General features: G+C 42.6%; 1 protein-coding gene across 4 annotated transcripts in view; it reads right to left on the bottom strand.

Annotated features, from left to right (window-relative positions):
• Positions 1-21,740, bottom strand: part of KIT (KIT proto-oncogene, receptor tyrosine kinase) — a 76,673-nt gene that overhangs the window by 8,520 nt on the left and 46,413 nt on the right. For all 4 annotated transcript variants that reach the window (XR_014515821.1, XR_014515822.1, XM_083459836.1 and 1 more), the window contains 10 exons: positions 20,792-20,907; positions 11,802-11,916; positions 6,394-6,584; positions 6,113-6,219; positions 5,885-6,011; positions 4,402-4,506; positions 3,366-3,476; positions 1,562-1,703; positions 623-711; positions 168-295 (listed from right to left, as the gene is read on the bottom strand). Coding sequence is in view for 2 of the 4 variants with exons in the window: in XM_083459836.1 (XP_083315962.1) it covers positions 168-295; positions 623-711; positions 1,562-1,703; positions 3,366-3,476; positions 4,402-4,506; positions 5,885-6,011; positions 6,113-6,219; positions 6,394-6,584; positions 11,802-11,916; positions 20,792-20,907 (1,231 nt within the window). In the remaining 2 variants the exon portion in view is untranslated. The remainder of the gene's footprint in view (positions 1-167; positions 296-622; positions 712-1,561; positions 1,704-3,365; positions 3,477-4,401; positions 4,507-5,884; positions 6,012-6,112; positions 6,220-6,393; positions 6,585-11,801; positions 11,917-20,791; positions 20,908-21,740) is intronic.

The raw sequence follows: 21,740 nt of genomic DNA, 5'->3' as shown, positions 1-21,740 counted from the left end.
ATTTTACTCTCCCAAGGTGTAAAAACATCAAGAGCAGGAGGCAAATGCATCCCACCCGACGATAGCTGGTTTCCCATCCTTTCAAAAATGACTCAGCAGTGAAAAAGATGCTCAATTTAGTGCTCCTCTAGGTGAACAAATTATTATTTCCCAACTTCTCCACTCACATTTTTGGAGGAAAGGAAGCTCATCCCTTTTGCCACCTGATAAGAAAAACTTAGCAAGTCTTCAATATCCAGAGCCAGTTCATCATCTTCTAAGATGGCAATGGTGACATCCTGATTAGCAAACGATCCTACGCAACGCAAGTAGGGACAATACATAAATGGATTAATTATGGACATTTGGGAAGATAGCAGTTTTTCTATTAACAGAGCGCAGCACTTAATTAACACAGAAATACCCCTAAGCTGCTATTGAAACATGAAGCGATTCTGTATGAGGCCACCCAATGGGAAACTGCAAAATTGTTTTCCGTTTTAGTGTAGATTATTAAAATTCTAATACACTGAATTAGGGCTGTTGTTGTTGTTGTTTTTTAATGGACATGTACTGATAGGTAGGGGCCATTTCAAAAAAGGAACTTTCCTTCTTTCTTTTCCAATCCTGCTTGGCAGCTTACCTGGCCTTCCTGGACTCCTTTTAGTGGCTTTGGTGTGGATGACCTGAGAAACTCCTGGTTTCATGTCCATGTATTCATCAGTGGCATCACTATGTGGAAAACAGAAGAACTATGAGGTTGGATAATAAATATATGGGGAATCTGTTGGCTTGGGTCACTGGACCCCTAGCGGTTTGTATGATAAGGTTTTCAGCTATGTAGAGAAGATGACCTGAATGAACATATCATTTTTTTATTTGAGAGAGAATTATTTAATCCATATTATCAACTGTCTCACAGTCTCGCATTCTAGATTGTTGGCTGACAAATTTGTAGTTGTACAGCACATAACTTTGCCAGGCTGCAAGACAACGGGAAGGAATGTCCAATGGAAACAAATATTCACTGGCTGTGTGGTTCCTAATCACATACCATTCCCATCATCCCTGGCCACTGGTCTTGGTTGCTAGCGATGATGGGAGTTGTAGTCCAAAAACAGCTGGAGATCCAATCTTGGGAAACACTGATCTAATCCACAGGGAACAGGGAGACTCAGTCAAAAGTTTGTGAGGAATAATCTGAGCGCTCTCTTAAAAGACAGCCAGCATGGGAGTGCTAGACTTGAATCACAAAGTCCAGGATTGAAATTCCTTTACAGCTTCTAAGCTTAACTGAGTAGTCCTGGGCAGGCCCCTTATCTTTCAGGCCAGACTACCTCACAAGGTAGTTGTGATAGTAAAATAGGACAGCCTCTATGTACACCATCCTGAATTCCTCAGCGGAAGCATGAAATAGAAGCAATGTGATAAATAAAAGCTCTCCCCCAAACCACCCCACACACAAAATGAGTACAAAGCTGTGAAAAGCAACAAAACAACTCCCCTCCCAAATGCACAAGCGCACAAAAGGTACACTGTGATTTCCTGGCAATGACCACAAATATTGGCACCACATCCTTACTACATGTGTTCTTTTTGATAGAGAAGGTTCTTGTAGACAGCTGTTTCTTCATGCTTTGGGCAAATAAAGGAGTCACGTTTCCTTCTCAGAAAATTCAAAAGGTCACCATAGCAGCAGTATTCTGTGATGACCAGAGTAGGACCTGCAGATGCAGAGGAAGTCAAAAGCAGTGGGTGAATTTTCCATTCTGGCTCAGGCATATTTAAAAACAGAAACAAACAAACAAACAAACAAAAAGCCCCTCGATTATTTGGCTACATGTACAAAAACGGGCCATTTCAAATCACACTATAGAGTAGTGTTTCAGCTTGAAAAGTCAGGGTGAAATTACATCAGCGGATTCTCTATTCAGGCACTGAGCCTTATTTCCAATTAAGACGATGTCATTCCCAATTAATTATTTTCACACATCAATAGGGCTGCAGTGTTAAGAAACACACATACACACAAATTAAGCAAGTCCTGTGATAATGGTGCAAACCAGACACATCTGTTTCATTCCGGAGCTCTTCCTGAAGGAAGTTATCTGTTCCAAATGTAAGCTTCTAACATTAATCCTTTTGATTCACTCGTGTTTACAGTAGACTTCTCGCTCTTATAGTAATGTTTTGGAAATGATATAAAATATTATAGTTTTCACCGTAATTGGGGGGAGGGAGGGAGAACCATTCAGACAGAACTCTCTACTGAGACAGAAAGCTAGAAGCTCCAGACTTTTCAAATGATTAAAAGGGAAATTTAAGGGCAGAATCAAATCGTCTACGGTTCTAAAGTTTTTATATCAAAGATGTGTTTTTCGGGATGCCTGGCTGCCTCTAAGTCATTTCAAGTACCGGATGCCTGAGATTTCAAATATAGGGTTCTGTATCAGTGCTACTTATTCTGGATAGTTCCCTCTCCACTCACACAGAACCGGAACTATTTTCCACAATAGCAATAACTACACTTGTTTATGCTGGGTGAGGTATTATGAAAAGAGCACAAGCCTTCTCTTGGGGCTGTGAGGTCTCCTTTTCAGTATCCCAGTCAAGCTTGCCTTCTTTCAGGACACTCTGTTCCCTTTCCCCCGCACCCCCAGCGGACATCCGGCGGCCACTAAGTGTGCTCAGTCATCAAACTGCCCGTTGCTTCCTGCCCTCCTGTGGGTTTTTCCTTTGGTGGGTTTTGTGTACTTCTGCAAACCTTGGGGTCCCCCTGAGCCTGCAGGTGCCTCCTCCTCTTGTGTGTAGAATGGAGCATTTGATCTCCTTCAGAGTAAGCAAACACATGAGGAGTAGCAAGGATGGGCTGCTCCACCAAGCTCCCTCCAATGTGTCACCTGTACACAGTGTAGAGCAGTGGATCCCAATTAGCTAAGTCCCGTGGACCTCCTGTTTTTCAAGCCATGGACCCCCAACTTTTGAAATTTTTGCTATCTCTATGGTAGTTTTCATTATGTGAATGGTGCCATGGACCCCCTGGGGATCACAATCCACCAGTTGGGAACGCCTGGTTTAAAGTTTAAGACTGATGCCCTGAAGCAGGGAAGCTCCCAGTGTAATTTGGAGCACTGGTTTTGTCCTGTGAGGACTATCCATGGGTAGAGGAGGTTCTCTGCTTCACACCTTCTCCCTCAAATTCATGGAGGGCTCTGAACTGCCATATGGGGCAGGGCTTGGCGGCACAGACCACTCCCCACTTCTCCTCACCTGTTTGCCGACACACAAGATGCCGGAATGCCGGAATAGGACATTTCTCTCTGTGTGAACATTACTAGCTTTCCCCTCAAACCTCCCCAAACTGAGCAACAGGTTGAAAACTGTACCTCCAACTGTACAGGCTCCGAGTAGATTGACAATGTTAATGTGGTTGCCAAGGTAACTCAGGACTTTCAGCTCGGACATCAGGGCTTCCTTCTCAGTGAAATGGGCGCTGGCTGGAGAGAGAAAGATGAGAAATTCAGCGGACTTAAAAAGGGAGAAGGGAGTCGCAAAGGAACACACCACGAGGTGTTCCAGGTTGCTTCCTGGCCCAATGTGCTTTCAAGTCTTCCAAGAAGGCTCTGCTTAAAACTAGGCTTGCCACACTGGTTTCTGATCTTAGGAACATTTACTTGTAAAGGATACAATAACTAGGAGGAAAACTCTCTTTAATCTGATGCGTTACAGTGTTCTAACAAATGGGATACATTCTTATGGTCATACAATGTGCTCCATATTTTGGAGATCCTTGGATGGCAACCCCACCTCAAACTCCCTCCTGAAGTTGGGAAAATGGCTACTGGTGTGTGTGGGGGAAGGAGCGTTCCTGAAAATTCATTATGGAATTTCCTTCCCAAGGAGGCGCTTCCAGGCTCACACTCTACCAGTTAGAATCACAGAACCAGAAAGGATTCCAGGTCATCTAGACCAACCCAGCATTCAATCAAGTATCTACAATGTTGGAAGCAGCTGTAGCATCCCTGACAGATGCCTGCCCAGCCTCTGCTTAATGCCTCTGACAAAGGAGAACCCACCATCTCCAAAGGCAGCCTGTATTCCACTCTCAAACAGGTCATACTATTAGGAAGCGCCTCCTAACGTTTAGCTGAGATCCACTTCCCTGCAATTTCCACCCACCAATTCTAGTTCTGTCCTCTGGAACAACAGAGCACTAGTGTCCTAATATTTCCTGCATGGCAGCTCTTCAGGTATTTGAAGCTGGCAATTTATGCAGGAATTTGGGGCTGAAGGCAATGTGTAGCGATGAGGTATGGTTTTCATCTTTTGGAGTGTATGTCGCTTTCGGAACCCTTGGGAAGACAGGGCAAGAGAGATATTTTTAAATAAGTAACACTTGCAACGGAGGTGCTGGGAACTTACGTTTGAGCATCTTTACAGCTACTCTCATTGCTCCATCAGGTTTGAAGAGACCGTAGGCAGTGGCTTCAACCACTTTCCCAAATGCTCCAGCTCCAAGAGTCTTGCCTAAAGGATTTTCAGAGTGTTTAAAAAACAACAACCAAACATTGAGCTGCTACCAAACAGATTAGCAATGCAACCTGATCCAATTCCTATTTTTTAAAGAAATTTAAAGCAGGGATAGGCCATTGTAAGATCCACAAATAGTGTCCCACTGAGTAGCTGTCAATTCCATTATTTCATGAATCTAGGTAGAGGGTGGGGGGCAGCAAATTTGTTACACAAAGTCCAACACTATTGTTAATATTTTGGGGCCCAAAGTTACAGTTCCTTATTTTCCCTCAGCTCCCCTTTGTTCCGCACATCTGACTTAACCTTTCCCTCTTTGACTCCATCTCTCCTGTCTCTATGTCTTCGCTATTTGACAACAGTTGCAGGTAAAAAAACAGTAACAAAGTACAGTGGTACCTCGGTTACATATAGTTCAGGTTATATGCGCTTCAGGTTACAGACTCCGCTAACCCAGAAATAGTACCTCGGGTTAAGAACTTTGCTTCAGGATGAGAACAGAAATCATGCTCCAGCAGCACGGCGGCAGCGGGAGGCCCCATTAGCTAAAGTGGTGCTTCAGGTTAAGAACGGACCTCCAGAAATAATTAAGTACTTAACCCAAGGTACCACTGTACAGGCATCTAAAAGGCATGCTGGGGTTTAGCTGTATGTGTGACGTAATTTGGAGGTGACTGTAAGCAGAACAACAAATTATGGAAGCAGAGTTACTTAGAACATGGCACAAATAATGCAGAGCTTTTCCTCCAGGAAAGTTCCGCACCATTTTCCTCAGCTTGTGACAGGCCGCAGTGTAACACAATGCAAGTCTAGTTGGGGACCAGTCTGTGGGCTAGGGAGAACTGGTTTTATATTGGCCTGGTTCGCACATAACAACAAGCCAAACTATGGCTTAATGTACAAATACCTGGAGTAGAAAAATAAATTTAAAAAATAAAATCTTCCCCTGGTCCTGCTGTTGCCATGCTACCCAGAGCTAAGCCATGGTTTGGTTTGTGTTACATCCAAACCTGGGCTTTTGGTTTGTCTTGCTCCCAACAAACATGAGTTGTAACCAAGATTTGCTCTTGGTTTTCTACTTGTAGTTCATCTGCAGGAGACGTGCTATTAGCTCAGCTTTAGATAGTGCAGGAGCAGCAAAACAAGGGGAGAAGTGAAGTGACTGTGATTTCCCTTCCACACGCTTGTTTGTTCTTGGCAAGCCATGGTTACATGCAAAGAAGGTCACTTGCCTAACCTTGCTCTGAAGAGGACACAAGCTCCTTACAGGATTTCTTTAAAAAAGGAGCACTAGTCCTACATTCCCCACCCCCTTCCAGGAACAATGCCCTTCTGCTGACACAGTGTTCTATAGGTCAAATACATGTAAACTAACCAAAACTTAGCCGGTTTCTCGGAAACTCCCATTTGTCATCATAAGGAAGCTGTGTGGGATCTATGTAAACATAGTTGTTTCCATTTATTTCGTCAACTACTTTCCACTGAACCTCATATTTTGGTTTCTGGAAGAGAGATACAGCCATGTTGAGTGCATAAAACCGTGAACGGAGGTAAAGGAAAAAATAAAGATTGTGGGTGGTATAACCACAAGCATAATTCTTACCTGCAGATATTTGTACACAAGAATGATGACTGTGATGCACATCAGTCCTGCCGCTACTCCAAAGCCAATTAACAAAGGAGTGAAAAGGGTGTGGGTGCTTATTTGTTCTGGAAAGACACACACAAAAGAAGCCTGGCATAAATTTTTGCATTAAGAGACCTTTGACTCATCAAGGAACACAGTGCTTTATGGTATGAGCCAAAAGGTGTGTTCTCCGTCTCAGGGAGATTACAGCATGAACACAGTATGCCGTTTCAAATATCACTCGGGCTGCCAGTTACCTTTAATGGCAAAGTTGAAAAAAGCAGCACTCCTGGCAATGTCGTTGGAAGCTTCACATGCAACAGTGCCATTCTTGAACATGCTGGCATCCACGGTGCTTTCAACAACTATCTTCCCAAAAGGAGGAAAAGGCGAATCTTTATAATTGGTCTTCACGTCTACTGGTGAAATGTTTGGTGAATCTGAACACCTGGAAGAAACAATTCACCCGGGTGAGCCAACTTGGTGGACGAGAGAGAAAATATCCAGAATGTTGATGCCAGGAAAATAGCAGCACCCTTTAGGTCAGTGATGGCCAAACTTGGCCCTCCAGCTGTTTTGGGACTACAATTCCCAAACCACTGGTCCTGTTAGCTAGGGATGGTGGGCGTTGTAGTCCCAAAACAGCTGGAGGGCCAGTTTGGCCATCGCTGCTTTAGGTGAAGAAATGCATCTTGTTTATATCTATATTAGCATTCCCTAATGCTGTACTAGACTGTCTAACATTAACATCTATGTACTATACATTTTGTTTTTTTATATAATTTTAATTAATTTTTTGTTTTACACTTTAGAATATTCATTTAAACAACCTTAAAATGTCAATGACTTCCCTTCTTCTCTTTCCATGGTTCATTTCGCATATCATAAATCCCTGCATATTTTACATAAACTAAACCATTCAGTATTCCATGATTAGATCGAACAAAACTTCTTTGCACTGTTGAATTTATCTTAATGCTGCCAACGTTTTCAGGTTCCAGTTACAGATAGGTAGCCGTGTTGGTCTGCCATAGTCAAAATAAAAAAATTCCTTCCAGTAGCACCTTAAAGACCAACTAAGTTAGTTCTTGGTATGAGCTTTCGTGTGCATGCACACTTCTTCAGATACACTGAAACAGAAGTTGCCAGATCCTTCTATATAGTGAGAAGGTGGGGAGGGGTATTACTCAGAAGGGTGGTGGGAATGGGTGGTTGGCAGATAGCTGAGATGAGCCTGTTGATATATCTCATTATACTTGACTAAGCCATTTCTCACCTTCTCACCCCTTGCCTTTTCCTGTAAGACCTATTGCAGTCGTTAAGAGTCGTCAACAGGCTCATCTCAGCTATCTGCCAACCACCCATTCCCACCACCCTTCTGAGTAATACCCCTCCCCACCTTCTCACTATATAGAAGGATCTGGCAACTTCTGTTTCAGTGTATCTGAAGAAGTGTGCATGCACACGAAAGCTCATACCAAGAACTAACTTAGTTGGTCTTTAAGGTGCTACTGGAAGGAATGTTTTCAGGTGTACACAATCCCCCCCCCATATATTCAATAAACATTTTCCAAACTTCCTTAAATTTATGTTCTTCTTGTTCTCTTATTCTATATGTTAGGTCTGCAAGCTGTGCATATTCCACCATTTTAAGTTGCCATTCTTCTTTAGTTGGGACCTCACTCGTTTTCCATTTTTGGACTAACAAAACATGGGCCGCAGTAGTGGCATACATAAATATCCTTTTTTGACACCCAGGAAATCCCCATGTACTATACATTTTGAGTGAGTAAAACCTCATCTTAAAAAGCTTTGCCCATTCAAAGAGGGAAAATATCTCATACTCTCCAGCATTTCCAAAAAGGTAAAACAAAACCTCTCTCGAAAAAACGTTTTCCTCTATTTTTTTGTCTGTCTCCCCCACCCACGAGGCCTGAAGTGCATGTATAGCGTCTAACGTCAAATATATACATATTTCTCTAGCACAACATGCCCCAAATTATGTAAATCTGATTAAAAGCCTACTTTGCATCTTCCACAAAGTATGACTTTAGATTTCATGGTCTTATCCCATTTCTCTTCTCATTAATTTTCAGAATACATATAACAGGAAAACAAAGCGTGTCAACAAAATGCTCACAGCCTGTTATGACAATTCATTAAAAACGTTACAATAATCCAAAGGGTAATATATTTAATGTCAGATTTCAAAGTAGCATAAATGGTGGTGCATTCCCTATGGCTATTTTTTCCTTTGTGCCATGTTGCACTTTCAGCCAAGATGGCAGCAGGCAGCATTTTCTCGGAAATCTCCTCTCTGAGCAAATTAAGACCGTTCACTCAAGGCCCCGTTACCTTGAGACTCTGACCTTCCCATAACTATGCAGGGCCTTTGTAGAACTAAGATTCCGACAGATGCCCTAGGCATATTTAGAGGGGAGATATTGGGGAATTCCCCATATGGATCGCAAAAGTATACATGGATGCAGTCCGGTAGAGGACATCAAACACTACCTGCTTATTTGGCCCCTGCATACAACGCCTAGAGGAAAATTTATAGCACCAATTCTTAATTGGCTTCCAGGTTGATTCATGCAAAAAGTGACTACTGAACTCCTAGCAGATAAACATCTATATATTATACACCAGGTAGCTAGATTTGCACCTGCAGGCAAGAAGTTCTGTTCCACCTACGTGAATGCACTCCAATCTTAAGTCTTAATGTTGTAAATTTCTTTTCATGTTGCAAACTGCTACAGGTTATGTGTATGATTTAAGATGAAAGTTTCCTTTTCTTCTCTGTCGTCCATTGCAAAGGCCTCTGGCTATATACAATAAAAACTGACTGACTGTCCAGCCAGCTTCTTTATATATGGATTGAAATCGGGCTGCTGTTTTGTGTCTTGCTGTAGGCAGCAAAATGTCTTGGGCTGGGCCTGAAGGCTCTCTGCAGGAACCTCTGCTTCTGATACAGAGAAAACTAAGGCCGTCCTAAAAGTGGTTTTCAGCCAGCAGAATGCTCTTTCTTCGTTATCTACTACAATGTCACAATTTAAAATCCTTTTTAGGACGGATCATATATGCAGAGTTGAGAAATGTTGCCTGTTGCTGTGGATGAAAAATGCACACCTCAAAAGTAAACTTAGGAAAGAATAACTTGTGAAAAATGATTCATATAGGAAACACATTATCTGCTAGCAAGAATGTCTTTAGAACGCTGTCAAAATAAGCAAGTGCTTTATAATCTTGTTTGCAAATCCTCTACCTGCACGGAAAGTACATACAATCTTCTTAGAAACTTGGTAATTACCTTTGTAGTTAATTCTCTTTCCCCCCACAAGCTTACAAGACACATTTACCCTATAATCTACTGTGTGTAAATGAAAATCTAATTACCCTGTGTCCTGGAAAATTGTGTTATTACATGATAAATCCAAAAGATAATAGCCATACACGGGAGCTATTTTGTAATTGTCATTCTACGGGGTTAAATCATTAGGGCCAAGAACAGCCCGGCTGCAAGTGGGTGTAAGCCCTCTGAAGTCCATGTTTGGCCCTTAATGTTTAGTCATAAATTATAGTGACTCCTTCAAGAAAAGAGCAAGAAGCGAACCACAGAAAAGTCCTGCCATAAGTAAGGCTACTTAGGATAGTGAGTGTGTTAGAATGCGGAGTCCTCCTAGCCTAAGCCAGTTTGCTGAGAGATGCTGACTGGTCCCTCAGTTGCCAACCGATGGGCAAAGGAAACATGGGATCTATTCCAGTGAACCTTCCCACAAATATTCATGGAGGAACCAGACCTGATAGCCCTGCTCTTGACAAATCCATGTGCCATGCTTCTCAAGGGCCATAAGTGCAGTGAAAGGGACCTAAATGTGTACAGCTATGCATGTCCAGGGCTTTTCTTTGAGAACTGCTCCCAATTGCAAAGAGTTGTGGTGGATATGTAAAAAAAAATAAGCTAAAGGCTTCTGAGAAATGATATATAATGAAATGAAGATGATGTTTATCCCCCAAAGACCTGAAGCTTTTCTCATAGGGATAATAGGGATGGACATGCCAAGGAAAATGACCAAATCATTTAGGTACGTGACAACAGAAGCTAGAATGTTATATGCACGGAAATAGAAAGAAGAGAAGGTTCCAACGAAGGGGGAATGGCTTAAAAAAATAATGGACTATGCCGAAAAGGCAAAGCTGACAGCAATATCAAGATATCGAAACAATGGACTTTTTATAGAAGAATGGAGGGCTTTTGTGGAGCATTTGAGAAAAAAAAAATACTGAAAAAATACAGTCAAATGAGCAGGATTCGAGATAGGGAGCAGTGGGAGAAAAATGATAAAGTAATTGTATTAGACAGATTTTTGTAATACATAAAGAGTTTGAAAGACTGCAGTAGAAAAGGTTTTGAACATAAACACTGTTGAGGCATAGGTGGGAAGTCAATATATGAAATGATGTAACTGTTCCATTTGAAGTTAATTTGTAAAAAAAAAAGGAAATTCATTATAAATTATATTATTAAATAAAAACAATTGCAAAGAGTTGTATTTGTGTATGCACGACTACTGGAAGGGCATGGCTGGCTTCTGCTAGCAGGGGTGGGTTTTGCTGAGGATGTGTGTAGGAAGGTTCATCTGAATAGCTCCTACGTATGTTTCCACCTGAACAGCCCTATGGAGAAAGGGACTTTTGGTCAGTCTGCATTTCTTAGTGAACAAAGTATTGATCTGATATGTAGAGATCTTTCCCATTTCAAGAGGGTTCTGGAAGTTTCTGTATGTGAAAGAAACAAGTAGCAGGTTCATGATGTCTGGGTTATTCTTTCAGAGAAGCTGAGTAGAGCTGGCTTAAGCTGGTTCTCTGTCAAGGTCATGCTGACTATAAAAGTAAGGCTATAAGGAGTCTGGGTTTCACTTTCTCTTTCTATCTCTTTTCCTTCAGGTGTGGTGTTCTGTACATGCCATAGCTGTCAACGTTTCCCTTTTTTAAAGGGAAATTCCCTTATTCAAAATAGGATTCATCACAAGAAAAGGGAAAAGCTGCCAGCTATGGTACATGGTATGCTTAGTGTTAAGGTTTAGACTTATTACAAGTTATTGTATGTTTAAAGTAAGTCCGCTGCAACTGGATTTCTTATGGACTGTGCCAATCCTGAAGGTATTGGATTTGTGACCATTATGCTCATTTGCCTTCAGTAGCAGTAAAGCTCTGCTGGATGAAATACAATGGCCTCTGGTCTATTTTTTGGGAATCCTGCAATGTGTTCAAGTTGTTACTCTGCTAACTATACACTGGAATCTACCCTGGATCAATACTGAGTAGAATTTCAATGACACTTTTGTGGCAACACAACTGGCTGACAGCCTCTGTTAGGCACTGCGGGTAGGCAAGGTTGGGAAACCAAGCCATCAAAGCCATTCCTCACTTTTCAAGCGACTCTCCAGTGGCTGATTCAGAGCTGTAGAGCACATGACGCACAGGCACAGCATTTCTTTATTTCGTTTTATTAGAAAAATGCTATCATTTGTATCGCCCTTGCCCTTCTACCCATATAAACACGCCACTCATCTGAACATTTGTTTCTGAGCATATTAATTTATTGCGCTGAAGATCTAACCCAAAGACAAAACGCAGGGTGGAAATTATTTGGCTCACTCACCTTTGCTCAGCTGCTGTGCAAAAATACCAGTCTATTTTCGGGGCAGGGTACCCAGCAGCAACACAGTGAAGCATGCCATTGCTAAGCCGGTCTGAAGCAACAATTTCCGGTTTGGCTGAAAATAAAACGGACAGATATATAGTCATTCCTTAAATCTCCTTATGACTGTGCATTCATACTTTGGCCCAAATACTAGAAATATGTTGAAAACATCTGTCAATAAATTAAGCATCTGCCCCGAAGGCAGCGACGAATGCTTCCCCTACAAGTAAGCCCTACTGAACACAGTGTTACTTCTGAGTAAACCTGTGTTGGCTGTGCAAAAAGAAACATAATATTCATCTTTGGAAACGCCCATCGTTTTCCCCAGGCATCAAAGCATTTTGCAGTGTTTACCCCAGCAAGTCTTGCTAGTCAACAGCACTCGAAGGACAGAACTAGGTGTTCTATGGTCGCTTTGTGTCCTGAAACTATGGGTGCTGCTTCTCTGCAAGATCCACCCCCCTGCCGCCGATATGTTACAAAGAAATCTTGCAAAAAAAGAAGGGGGGGGAACAACCAAGTCAATCTCAACAGGAATGTAAAGAACTTAAAACAGGAAGTAGAAAAAATACCACTGATATTCATAAACCTATACAGTGGTACCTTGGCTCTCGAATGGCTTGGCTCCCGAACAAATTGGCTCCCGCACGCCGCAAAACCAGAAGTAAGAGTTCCGGTTTGCAAACATTTTTTGGACGCCAAATGTCTGACGTGGCTTTCAAACCGTTTCAGGAGTCAAACAGACTCCTGGAGCGGATTAAGTTCGAGAATCAAGATACCACTGTATAGTCTTCCAGCAGGTTCATATTGGTCTCAAGATGACCTCTTGTTTCTACTCGAAACTGAGGTGTTGGGAAAAAGGCTGATGCTTGAGACTACTAATTATGTCCAGTATTTAGCATGACTAGAGATTTCAGGGCAACTGCTCAACTGCTTTTTACAAAGAGGCATCCCATGAAGTCAAGTGAAGATTACGGGCTTGCTATGCTGTTACATACCTAACGTAAGTTTCTCCGCCGATTAAGGTTTGTGGCCTTCTGCTTCCTTTTCCAAGACATGACACTTTCTTTTATTACATTTAAGAAATCGCAGCACTGCTGCATCTAAAAGATTATTATCAGAGCCCATGGGGAAGACAGCAGCAATAAATAGGATTTACAGACATTTGTTCTAGCTGTCTTTGAAAAGGCATCCGAAGAACAGGTACACCAAGGAAAAGACTTTTGACAAAACTTTTCCAAAACATCCTGTAAGGATTTACTTAATGGAGGACCTGGACAGCTCTAGCAGGAACTGAGGCCAATGCAATTTTGACAGTACCACTCATTCCAAATCCTCAAGCACAAAACAAAGACTTCGACTTTGGGAGCACTCAGAGAAACGCTTGCAAAAGCCCCGGGTTTTTGAGAGCGTTCAATTCAAATACTCGCCAAAAGCCCAGAGGATGCTTGCAAAGTGCCCTTTGCTACTGCCTCCCTTTCCCTCTCAAAAGCTGAGAATCTTACTGGCGCCAGAGGGAAGGTTAAGGTAGCAGTTGAGATTCTTCCTGGGCCCTGTTGGAACATCTTCACTGGGCAAGAGACTGGGACTACAGGCCCCAGAATCTCTGTTTCTGTCGGTTCCAAAGAGAGAAGGCCCTCCAACATAGTCCCATCCTCAGTGGGGGAAAACTACTGCCTGTGCCTGAGATAACCCACTGCACTGCTGAAGGAAGGTTAATGGAGTCTTATGGACAGACAAAGGAGGAAGAGGCAGCAGAAGCGCTTGAAGGATTGAGGGGATTGAGCAGCCTGCTCAAATGCTGTAGCAGACTAATGGCATCCGCTATGGGCCAGGAGATCTCCAGCACAACTCTCAGCCATGAATTCATCCATAAGCCAATCTGTCTGAGCCAATGCATGCCAAGCACACACTCAAGGGAAGTGTTCTTGCCTCCATGGAGGTTACAAATTCAAAAACGTATTTTTAAAACTATAGTCGAGACGCAACAGATCAGCTCTTTACCAAGTATAACTTCTAAACAATTGGATGATTTATACGTCTTGAGATTATGCATGGAGGGGCCTTAGCTTCTGTGTGTATTATGTTACAGGAACTGAAAATCCTTCTTCCCCTCTGTATTTGCATGCAACACTTCAGTCAAAATAGCAAACCAACCAACCCTTTTGCAAAATCGCCAGGCTGGATTCGCAACATGACTCAACTGAGTGCCGAACTCGCCGGTCATGCACATCCTGGTCAGAGGGAGCGTCAGGGGGGAAAACAGCTTCAGGCAAGAGAAGAGCTCTCTTATTTATTCAACTCCCAAGCATTCATGAATACTGTTCCTCACAGCCCCCATCATGCCTAAGATACTTGACTGCTCACTGGATTTTGCAGCCTGATCTTATGCTGGGTTGGGAACACAACTTTACAGAGCGACATCTAAAACTGCCTGCCCTTGACAACGGTTTGGGAACTTCAGCCAGTGCCTCCTAAATGCCAATGAGCTACTGGGCTAAATTCAGGATGCACTGGTGTACTAGGCAGCTTGGGTCCAGGATACCTAAAAGGTTGCCTCTTTGCCTACTCAACCCGGTACCAAAGTGATTACTGCATTCTGCAGCAGAGGGCATTTTGTAGATACTAACCTTAGTGGGGTAGGAGAGCTGGGGGGGGGAATTCACATCTGGCAACCAATGCACCCCTTTGGTTTCAGATAGGGCATAGGCAGATGAGTCTAAAAAGGCTGGGACACATATTTTAACGGCCCTGGCTAATTTACCAGAAGTAATGTATTTAGTGTTAACTCTGGAAGTGTATACCCGATTCTGACCAAACTAAGCCCCCTAATGTATATTTTGCGCCACACCCCCTGAGATTACAACAGATTAAAGCCACCCTCTCCTGCAGGATCCCAACCTGGGTCATGCTACCCACCCTCCTAATTACCTTTTAAAAATTGCTAATTGCATGCATAGCATCTAATCCAGTTTGCTCCTTAGTTCCAATGAAAAGCTGATGCAGACACGCCTTGAGGCTATGACTCCTTGATTCAGTTATGCCAGGGTACTTGGGTTGAAACTGACGTGAGACCTGTTTTCATCTATGGGACTAAACAAACTCAAAACCTAGGTACTCCCTTCACTACTTCTTTTTCATTTGCAACTAGCCTTGGTAAGATAACATGCACACAGACATCTGAGATGCCAAGTCAATTAAGACAGAATATATATGGATTGAAGGAGGCTGCCGGAACTGCATGTTTAACTACTATGTTGAGGTCTGCTGTATTTCACACACACGGTGTGTGCCTGTTTTAAAATTAGTTTTATGTCCTCCATTCCTACCACCAGGATCCAGGTACAACTGAACAAGTCACTGACTGCAACACAGTCCACTTTCAGATACCATTCTACCCAAAAGCAGCTGCAGCCATACTTGATACATAATAAATGTACCTATCTGCATAAGGACTGAGGGCCAAGTTCTGTTTGGCTCTCCTGTTTGTGGAACTGTCACCAAAGTTAATGGGAGTTCTGCAAATATATTCCCAAGAAACCATTTCAACTGTTTATTCATTGGGCTTTTGGCAGCAAATATGGATTTCAAATAATTACAGAACTGGATGTATTTTCAGGATGAAAAGTCTTCCAAAGTTTAGAATACATTTTTAAATGCCTCATTAAAATTACTTATTGAAGAGCCTCCCCTTTCAGATTTGTTGGTCCTGGGGTGAAAAAGATGAGCCAAGGGAGTTTTGTTTAAGATTACTCAATTCATTTTCAGTCTCTTGATTCGTTCCTGGGTATGTAAACAACTGGAGGATGAAATGAGTTCAGGATTTGTTGAAATGAGTTCGGCTGGAATTGTAAAGGTCACCTCTCTTTGAGGTGGGCTTTTATATGCCCCTGAAATCAGTTTCCAAGCCCAACCAAGCTCAAGAGACTTTGGCCAGTATCTCCAGTTGCTCTTGTGTTGACTCAGAGAACGCTGGGGTGAACTCTGCTCATTTCTGAGCTACTTAAAAGGCTTGGCCACTGCTTCTATACGTGATGCGAGCACGAACGGCATAAGGGGACCAGACACTCATCAGTGGGTTAAACCAGGTCTACAACTTTATTAAACAAAACCAGCTAATTGTTTTAATCTTCCATAGTTTTGCACCCACTTGCCGAGCCATAAAAGCCATTTTAATCCTTTGTCAACCACTTTGGGTAAATAAATATTTTAAGCACAGGAATTGTGTGGTTCTGTTAACACCCCTAAGCGAGTAAAATAATATTAGCATCTCTTATTTATTGATAAGCAGGATAATGTTGCTGTTAGCAATTGTACCCATTGCAAAAAAGTCGTCCCTCTGTTCTAATTAATCAGCATCCCGTACCAATGCTGCCAAAAGTCTAAGCTGGGTTAACAGTGCAGAAGAAGCAAAAAAACTTACCGGTAATTCCTCCAGTGCCAACATATTTGGCAGACCAAAAAATAAAAAATTTAAAAAATCCTATGCTGTCACCCAAGGGTGGGTGGACGGATTCTGAGCATGGGCAAAAGAAGGCTAGCTGGAGAGAGACATATATAATGACTCTATCCCAAGATGGCATCTGCTAAACAAGACATGCAACTTCACATCCAGTGGGTCCAGCGTCAGGTGTAACCCTGCCTGAACATTTCCACATTGGGCAGATAGAGTAGCTATTTGCCAGAGGGGCAGCACCACAAACCTGGTCTCCTAGCAGTGACGTCACTGCCACATACTGAGATGGTGTGGGTGCAAGGGAGCTGGCAAGATTGGGGTGGCTTGATGGGAGCATTGGATTGGCTCGGCTGCATCGTCCACCCCTTACCACCACCTTGAAATGCTCTGCAGTGGTGATGGCCCTGCCAGGAGGCCAGGTCCACTCCACCCACCCTCTCCACTGGTTGCTCCTAGCTGTCACACGAGAGTAGCAGAAGCTTCTGGTGCAACCTTCTGCACCAACTCATGTGCCTCTCTGTGTGCTGCAAACTGGAGTGGCAATGGCACATCCAGTTTTCTAACTGAAGTTGTCAGCCCCGCAGTGCATAGCTCTGGGCCTGGGGGTGACAAATTCCTCTCCAGAGTGCGATGGTGAGAACGTACATATTGCCACCGTGTAATCTTAAATATTTATTTGCCTCTAGTAATTAGGAGGGAGAAGGAAACTGGCAATAAAAGCAACGCAAATTGACTCAATGGTGCTGAAGTGACGACTACGGAGATGCAAAAGTAGGAAAGTAACTTCTTTAAGCTCTCTTCAACCGTGCTTGGAATCTGCCTTGCTGGTAGCTCAATAGCACTTAATAAACTAATGAAATTAGAGATTTAAAGCGCTTTATGGCTGATTATTGACAAGAGGATGGAACTATGCAAAACAGCTTAATGAAATGTTCAATAATTAATTTGTTGCAGCTGAAGCAGTGAGCGATACATAGCCATTAGCCTCATTGTTGCTTTTTTCCTGATATTGGGGATAATTAAAAACAGTGGAGTGAATCAAGCCAGTCCCTGTAATTTTTTTTTTAAAAAATTGCTCCCAGAATGAGGCTGTGAGAGTAGGGAGTGTCATTTCAGAGGGTGAAACTTTAATTTTTGCCAATTTCTTCAGCGAGGGGTCTTAAAAACATGTTTTTGAGCGTGAGGAATTCAAATCTGCTTTTATTTTTGTGAATGGACAACATTTAGCTTGGTAAGTCTACGTTTGATGAAGAAGCACATAAACTGCTTTTGGGAAACCAAATAATTTTACCTTCTGAAAATGTCAGATACTGCTAAATAATAAAAATTATATTGATATAAAAAAACCTGTAAGTACTTGGCAAGCATTTTTAATGATTTCTATGCAATTTTACACACATTTTACTTACCAAGCAAAACTAAATTGTTTTAATTTAACCAAAATGTATTTTGAAGTCCCCAGTCATGTTACAACTTTTTAGCACCCGTCATTTTTGGAAGTTGAAAGTTGAAAAATGCAATGGTATGGGAGGATATCTCTGCCCACGCTTGCTAGCACTGGTCCATGTTTGGATCGATGTTTCATTACATCCCTTTCACTATATTTGATGATGTCATCAGCAGAGGAAGAAAAGCAAGAAGAAGAGGAAGAGGACGACGAGGAAGAGATTCTAGGACTTGGGCTAGCAGTAATATTCAAAAATCCAATCACCCATGTAGATTTCTAATAATGTTGGGGTACTCGCTATGTCTTAGACCAGTGGGTCTCAAAGGCTGTGTCACACCACCCTGGCGTGGCAGGAAAGCAGGGCAAACGTGGCAGGAAGATTCAATATGAAAGATCAGAAAACAGAAAGGCTTCCTTGTGTTCATGCGAAGATGAGTGTTTGTTTGTCTCAAATTAGACCTAATATAAATGAGATTACCTAGCAAAAACAAGCTCACGCCTCTCATCGAGCTTACATATATACTTAAGGTACATGTGCAAGAAGCTTGTTTATCATTATATTTTTCATGTTCTTATGTATCTGCATTGTTTTATACTTTCTGAATGTCCCATGACCATATAATACAGCAGTTCTATGTTATAAATCAAACACTGCTAGTTGTTTCTCCCCTCACCCCAAAGTATTTCAATATTTTTTTAAAAAAATGGCATGGTGCGAGCAAATTTTTATTCTGAAAGCTGTGGCCCAGAGGAAAAAAAGTTTGAGAACCACAAGACTGAAGTTAAAATGATATAATCCAGTCCTTGCTTGAAGCCTGGGATACAAAGGTGATAATGAACACTAAATATGTGTATATGGGCTGTGTGCACTCTGAAACTGGCTATGATACAAGTGCACCAAGTAATCCTTCCTTAATTTACACGTTTATTCTAAAACCCTGTCAGTCAGAAGAAGCAAGGCCGCTGCACAGGGGAGAGAGACAGCTGCAACCTACAAAAACCTTTTAGACCATGCAAGTCTTGCCGGCGGAGAACACACAGTAGGGTGGTATTCAGCTAAGATGTACTCCGAATAGACCCGCTGAAATTAAGAAAACGTGACTACCACTGAGAGCCAGTGTGGTGTAGTGGTTAAGAGCGGTAGTCTCGTAATCTGCGGAACTGGGTTCATGTCTCCGCTCCTCCACATGCAGCGGCTGGGTGACCTTGGGCCAGTCACACTTCTTTGAAGTCTCTCAGCCCCACTCACCTCACAGAGTGTTTGTTGTGGGGGAGGAAGGGAAAGGAGAATGTTAGCCGCTTTGAGACTCCTGAAGGGGAGTGAAAGGCGGGATATCAAATCTAAACTCTTCTTCTTCTTCTTCTTCTTCTTCTTCTTCTTCTTCTTCTTCTTCTTCTTCTAAGTTAGGTCCACTCATTTCAATTGGTCTACTCTTGGTGACTTCTGTTTCAGTGTATCTGAAGAAGTGTGCATGCACACGAAAGCTTATACCCAAAATAAACTTACGTCTCTAAGGTGCTACTGCACAATTTTTTAATTTATTTCGACTGCATCAGACCAACATGGCCACCTACCTGAATTTAGTTGAACGCTGTGCACCATACCACTTCTGAGACTTTTAATCTGCCTACACACTATATCTGTTAAAGGGTAAAGGGGACCCCTGACCATTAGGTCCAGTCATGACCGACTCTGGGGTTGCGGTGCTCATCCCGCTTTATTGGCCGAAGGAGCCGGCGTACAGCTTCTGGGTCATGTTGCCAGCAATGACTAAGCCGCTTCTGGCGAACCAGAGCAGCGCACTGAAACGCCTTTTACCTTCCCGCCGGAGTGGTACCTATTTATCTACTTGCACTTTGATGTGCTTTTGAACTGCTAGGTGGGCAGGAGCTGGGACCGAGCAACGGGAGCTCATCTTGTCGTGGGGATTCGAAGCGCGACCTTCTGATCAGCAAGTCCTAGGCTCTGTGGTTTAACCCACAGCGCCACCCGCGTCCCATATCTGTTAAACTCACACATTTATCTCAAAGAATTCTGGGCACTGTAGTTTAGCCCTCACAAAGTTACAATTCCCAGCAACACTTGACAAACTACAGTGCCCAGAATTCTTTGAGAGAGGGGAATGTGATTCAAATGTTTATAGAGTTATATTGTATATGCAGAGATTGGCATGTTTGCTAGGATCTTATTCTGACAGCAGAACTAGGTTAGGTGGTTGTTTGCTTTAAGTAACCTAGTAGTAGTCCACTACATTTCTGCCAAATATGTAGGAGGAGAGGAATAATGTTTTCTGAATTTTGAAGGCCTTATATCTTGTAAAGTATTTAGTCTAAGCTCAGGAAAACTTGTCCATTGAAAATGAATGAGATATACAGTTGATTCAAGGCAGGGATAGCTAACGCAATCCCCTTCCAGAAGCTGTGGAATACAGCTCCCTTCATCCCCTGCCAGCATGTCCAATGGCTAGAGTTGACTACAATTGTAATCTAGCAACACCTAAAAGGCACCACATTAGCTACCCAATTTGCAGTAGTATATATTTATGAATGTTGAACCTTTTTTTTACATTTATAGGGCTAGTCAAGATTTACTCAGTAGTTTGCAAACCAGAAAACAGTCTTAAGAAACAATACACACTCTTTTCTGTTTTCCCTTCCCTTTCCTATGGTATCCCTAAAACCACAATTTGAAACCATGGTCTGCAAACCATCACTCTGAGAGAACATGATTAGCCATGTCTAGCTAAACAATGGTTAATGTAAAGAAGTGGAGATAGAGGAGAATCGAAAACCAGAGTTTGGAGAGAACACTGCCGGCACGGAAAACTAAAAGCACGTTTAATGCCAAGAAGGGAAGAGAGGAGGGATTGTTCTTGAGATGAGAGAAAGGAAAGAGCGCTCACACCTGGGGTTAGCTCCCAATTTGCAAAACCATGTTTTACAAGGTGCCCATTAATCACTGTGATGCCTTGCATGTACAACGTGTTTTGTTAAACGCAGTGAACTGTGATAAAGAAATATTGCAGACTGCTCTTTTCTACTTACTGTTCACATAGACATTAAATGCTATAGAGGAGTTGGCATCTGAGTTGGACACAAAAAATGTGTATACGCCTCCTTCTGTTCCCTTCAGTCGAGTAAGGTGAAGCTCACTGGAATACCTAGAGGAGGAGGAAGCAATTTAGTATTATTACTCATATTACTCACAGCGCAAACAGAAAGGCCAGTCGCTACCCTGAGACATTTTAAAAAACTAAACAGGTTGTGCTTACACGTGGAATCTTAAAACCACCAAGGACACCAACCCAGTCTGCTTGTTCCTTTTGGACAACCACACTTTGCTATGTTGCCAAAGGCAACAGAAGGCTGCTTGAAGGCTCCTGAATCAGAAGACCATCGCTTCTGCACTCTGGTACAGATGCATGTGCAAATCTCAGTGCCAGGCAGTTTCATACTGCATGGCTATGTGAATTTTGCATCCTATTCAAGATGGAGCTATTCTTCAGATAGCCACTTTATATCAACAGTTGTTGTTTCCCAGACTAACTTTTCCGAGAGATGTTGGGTAGCTAAGATGACACTAAGATGGATATCCAAAGTGCATTTACCTGGTAGCAATCCTCACTAAACACAGTAATACTTACTTCAAAATAAACTTATGTAAAGGTAAAGGACCCCTGGACGGCTAAGTCCAGTCAAAGTTGACTATGGGGTGTGGTGCTCATCCCACTTTTTAGGCTGAGGGAGCCGGTGTTTGTCCACAGACAGCTTTCCGGATCATGTGGCGAGCATGATTAAACAGCTTCTGGTGCAACAGGGCACCATGACAAGTGCCAGAGTGCACCGAAATGCCGTTTACCTTCCTGCTACAGCAGTACCTATTTACTCGCGCTGGTATGCTTTCGAACTGCTAGGTTGGCAGGAGCTGGGACAGAGCAACAGGAGCTCACCTCGTTGCGCGGATTCCAACCACTGACCTTCCGATCAGCAAGCC

This window comes from Podarcis liolepis (assembly GCF_965112155.1).
Source record: "Podarcis liolepis genome assembly, chromosome: 9".
NCBI lineage: Eukaryota > Metazoa > Chordata > Lepidosauria > Squamata > Lacertidae > Podarcis > Podarcis liolepis.
The sequence above is the reverse complement of the archived record's forward strand: the minus strand, read 5'-3'. Positions and strand labels throughout refer to the sequence as shown.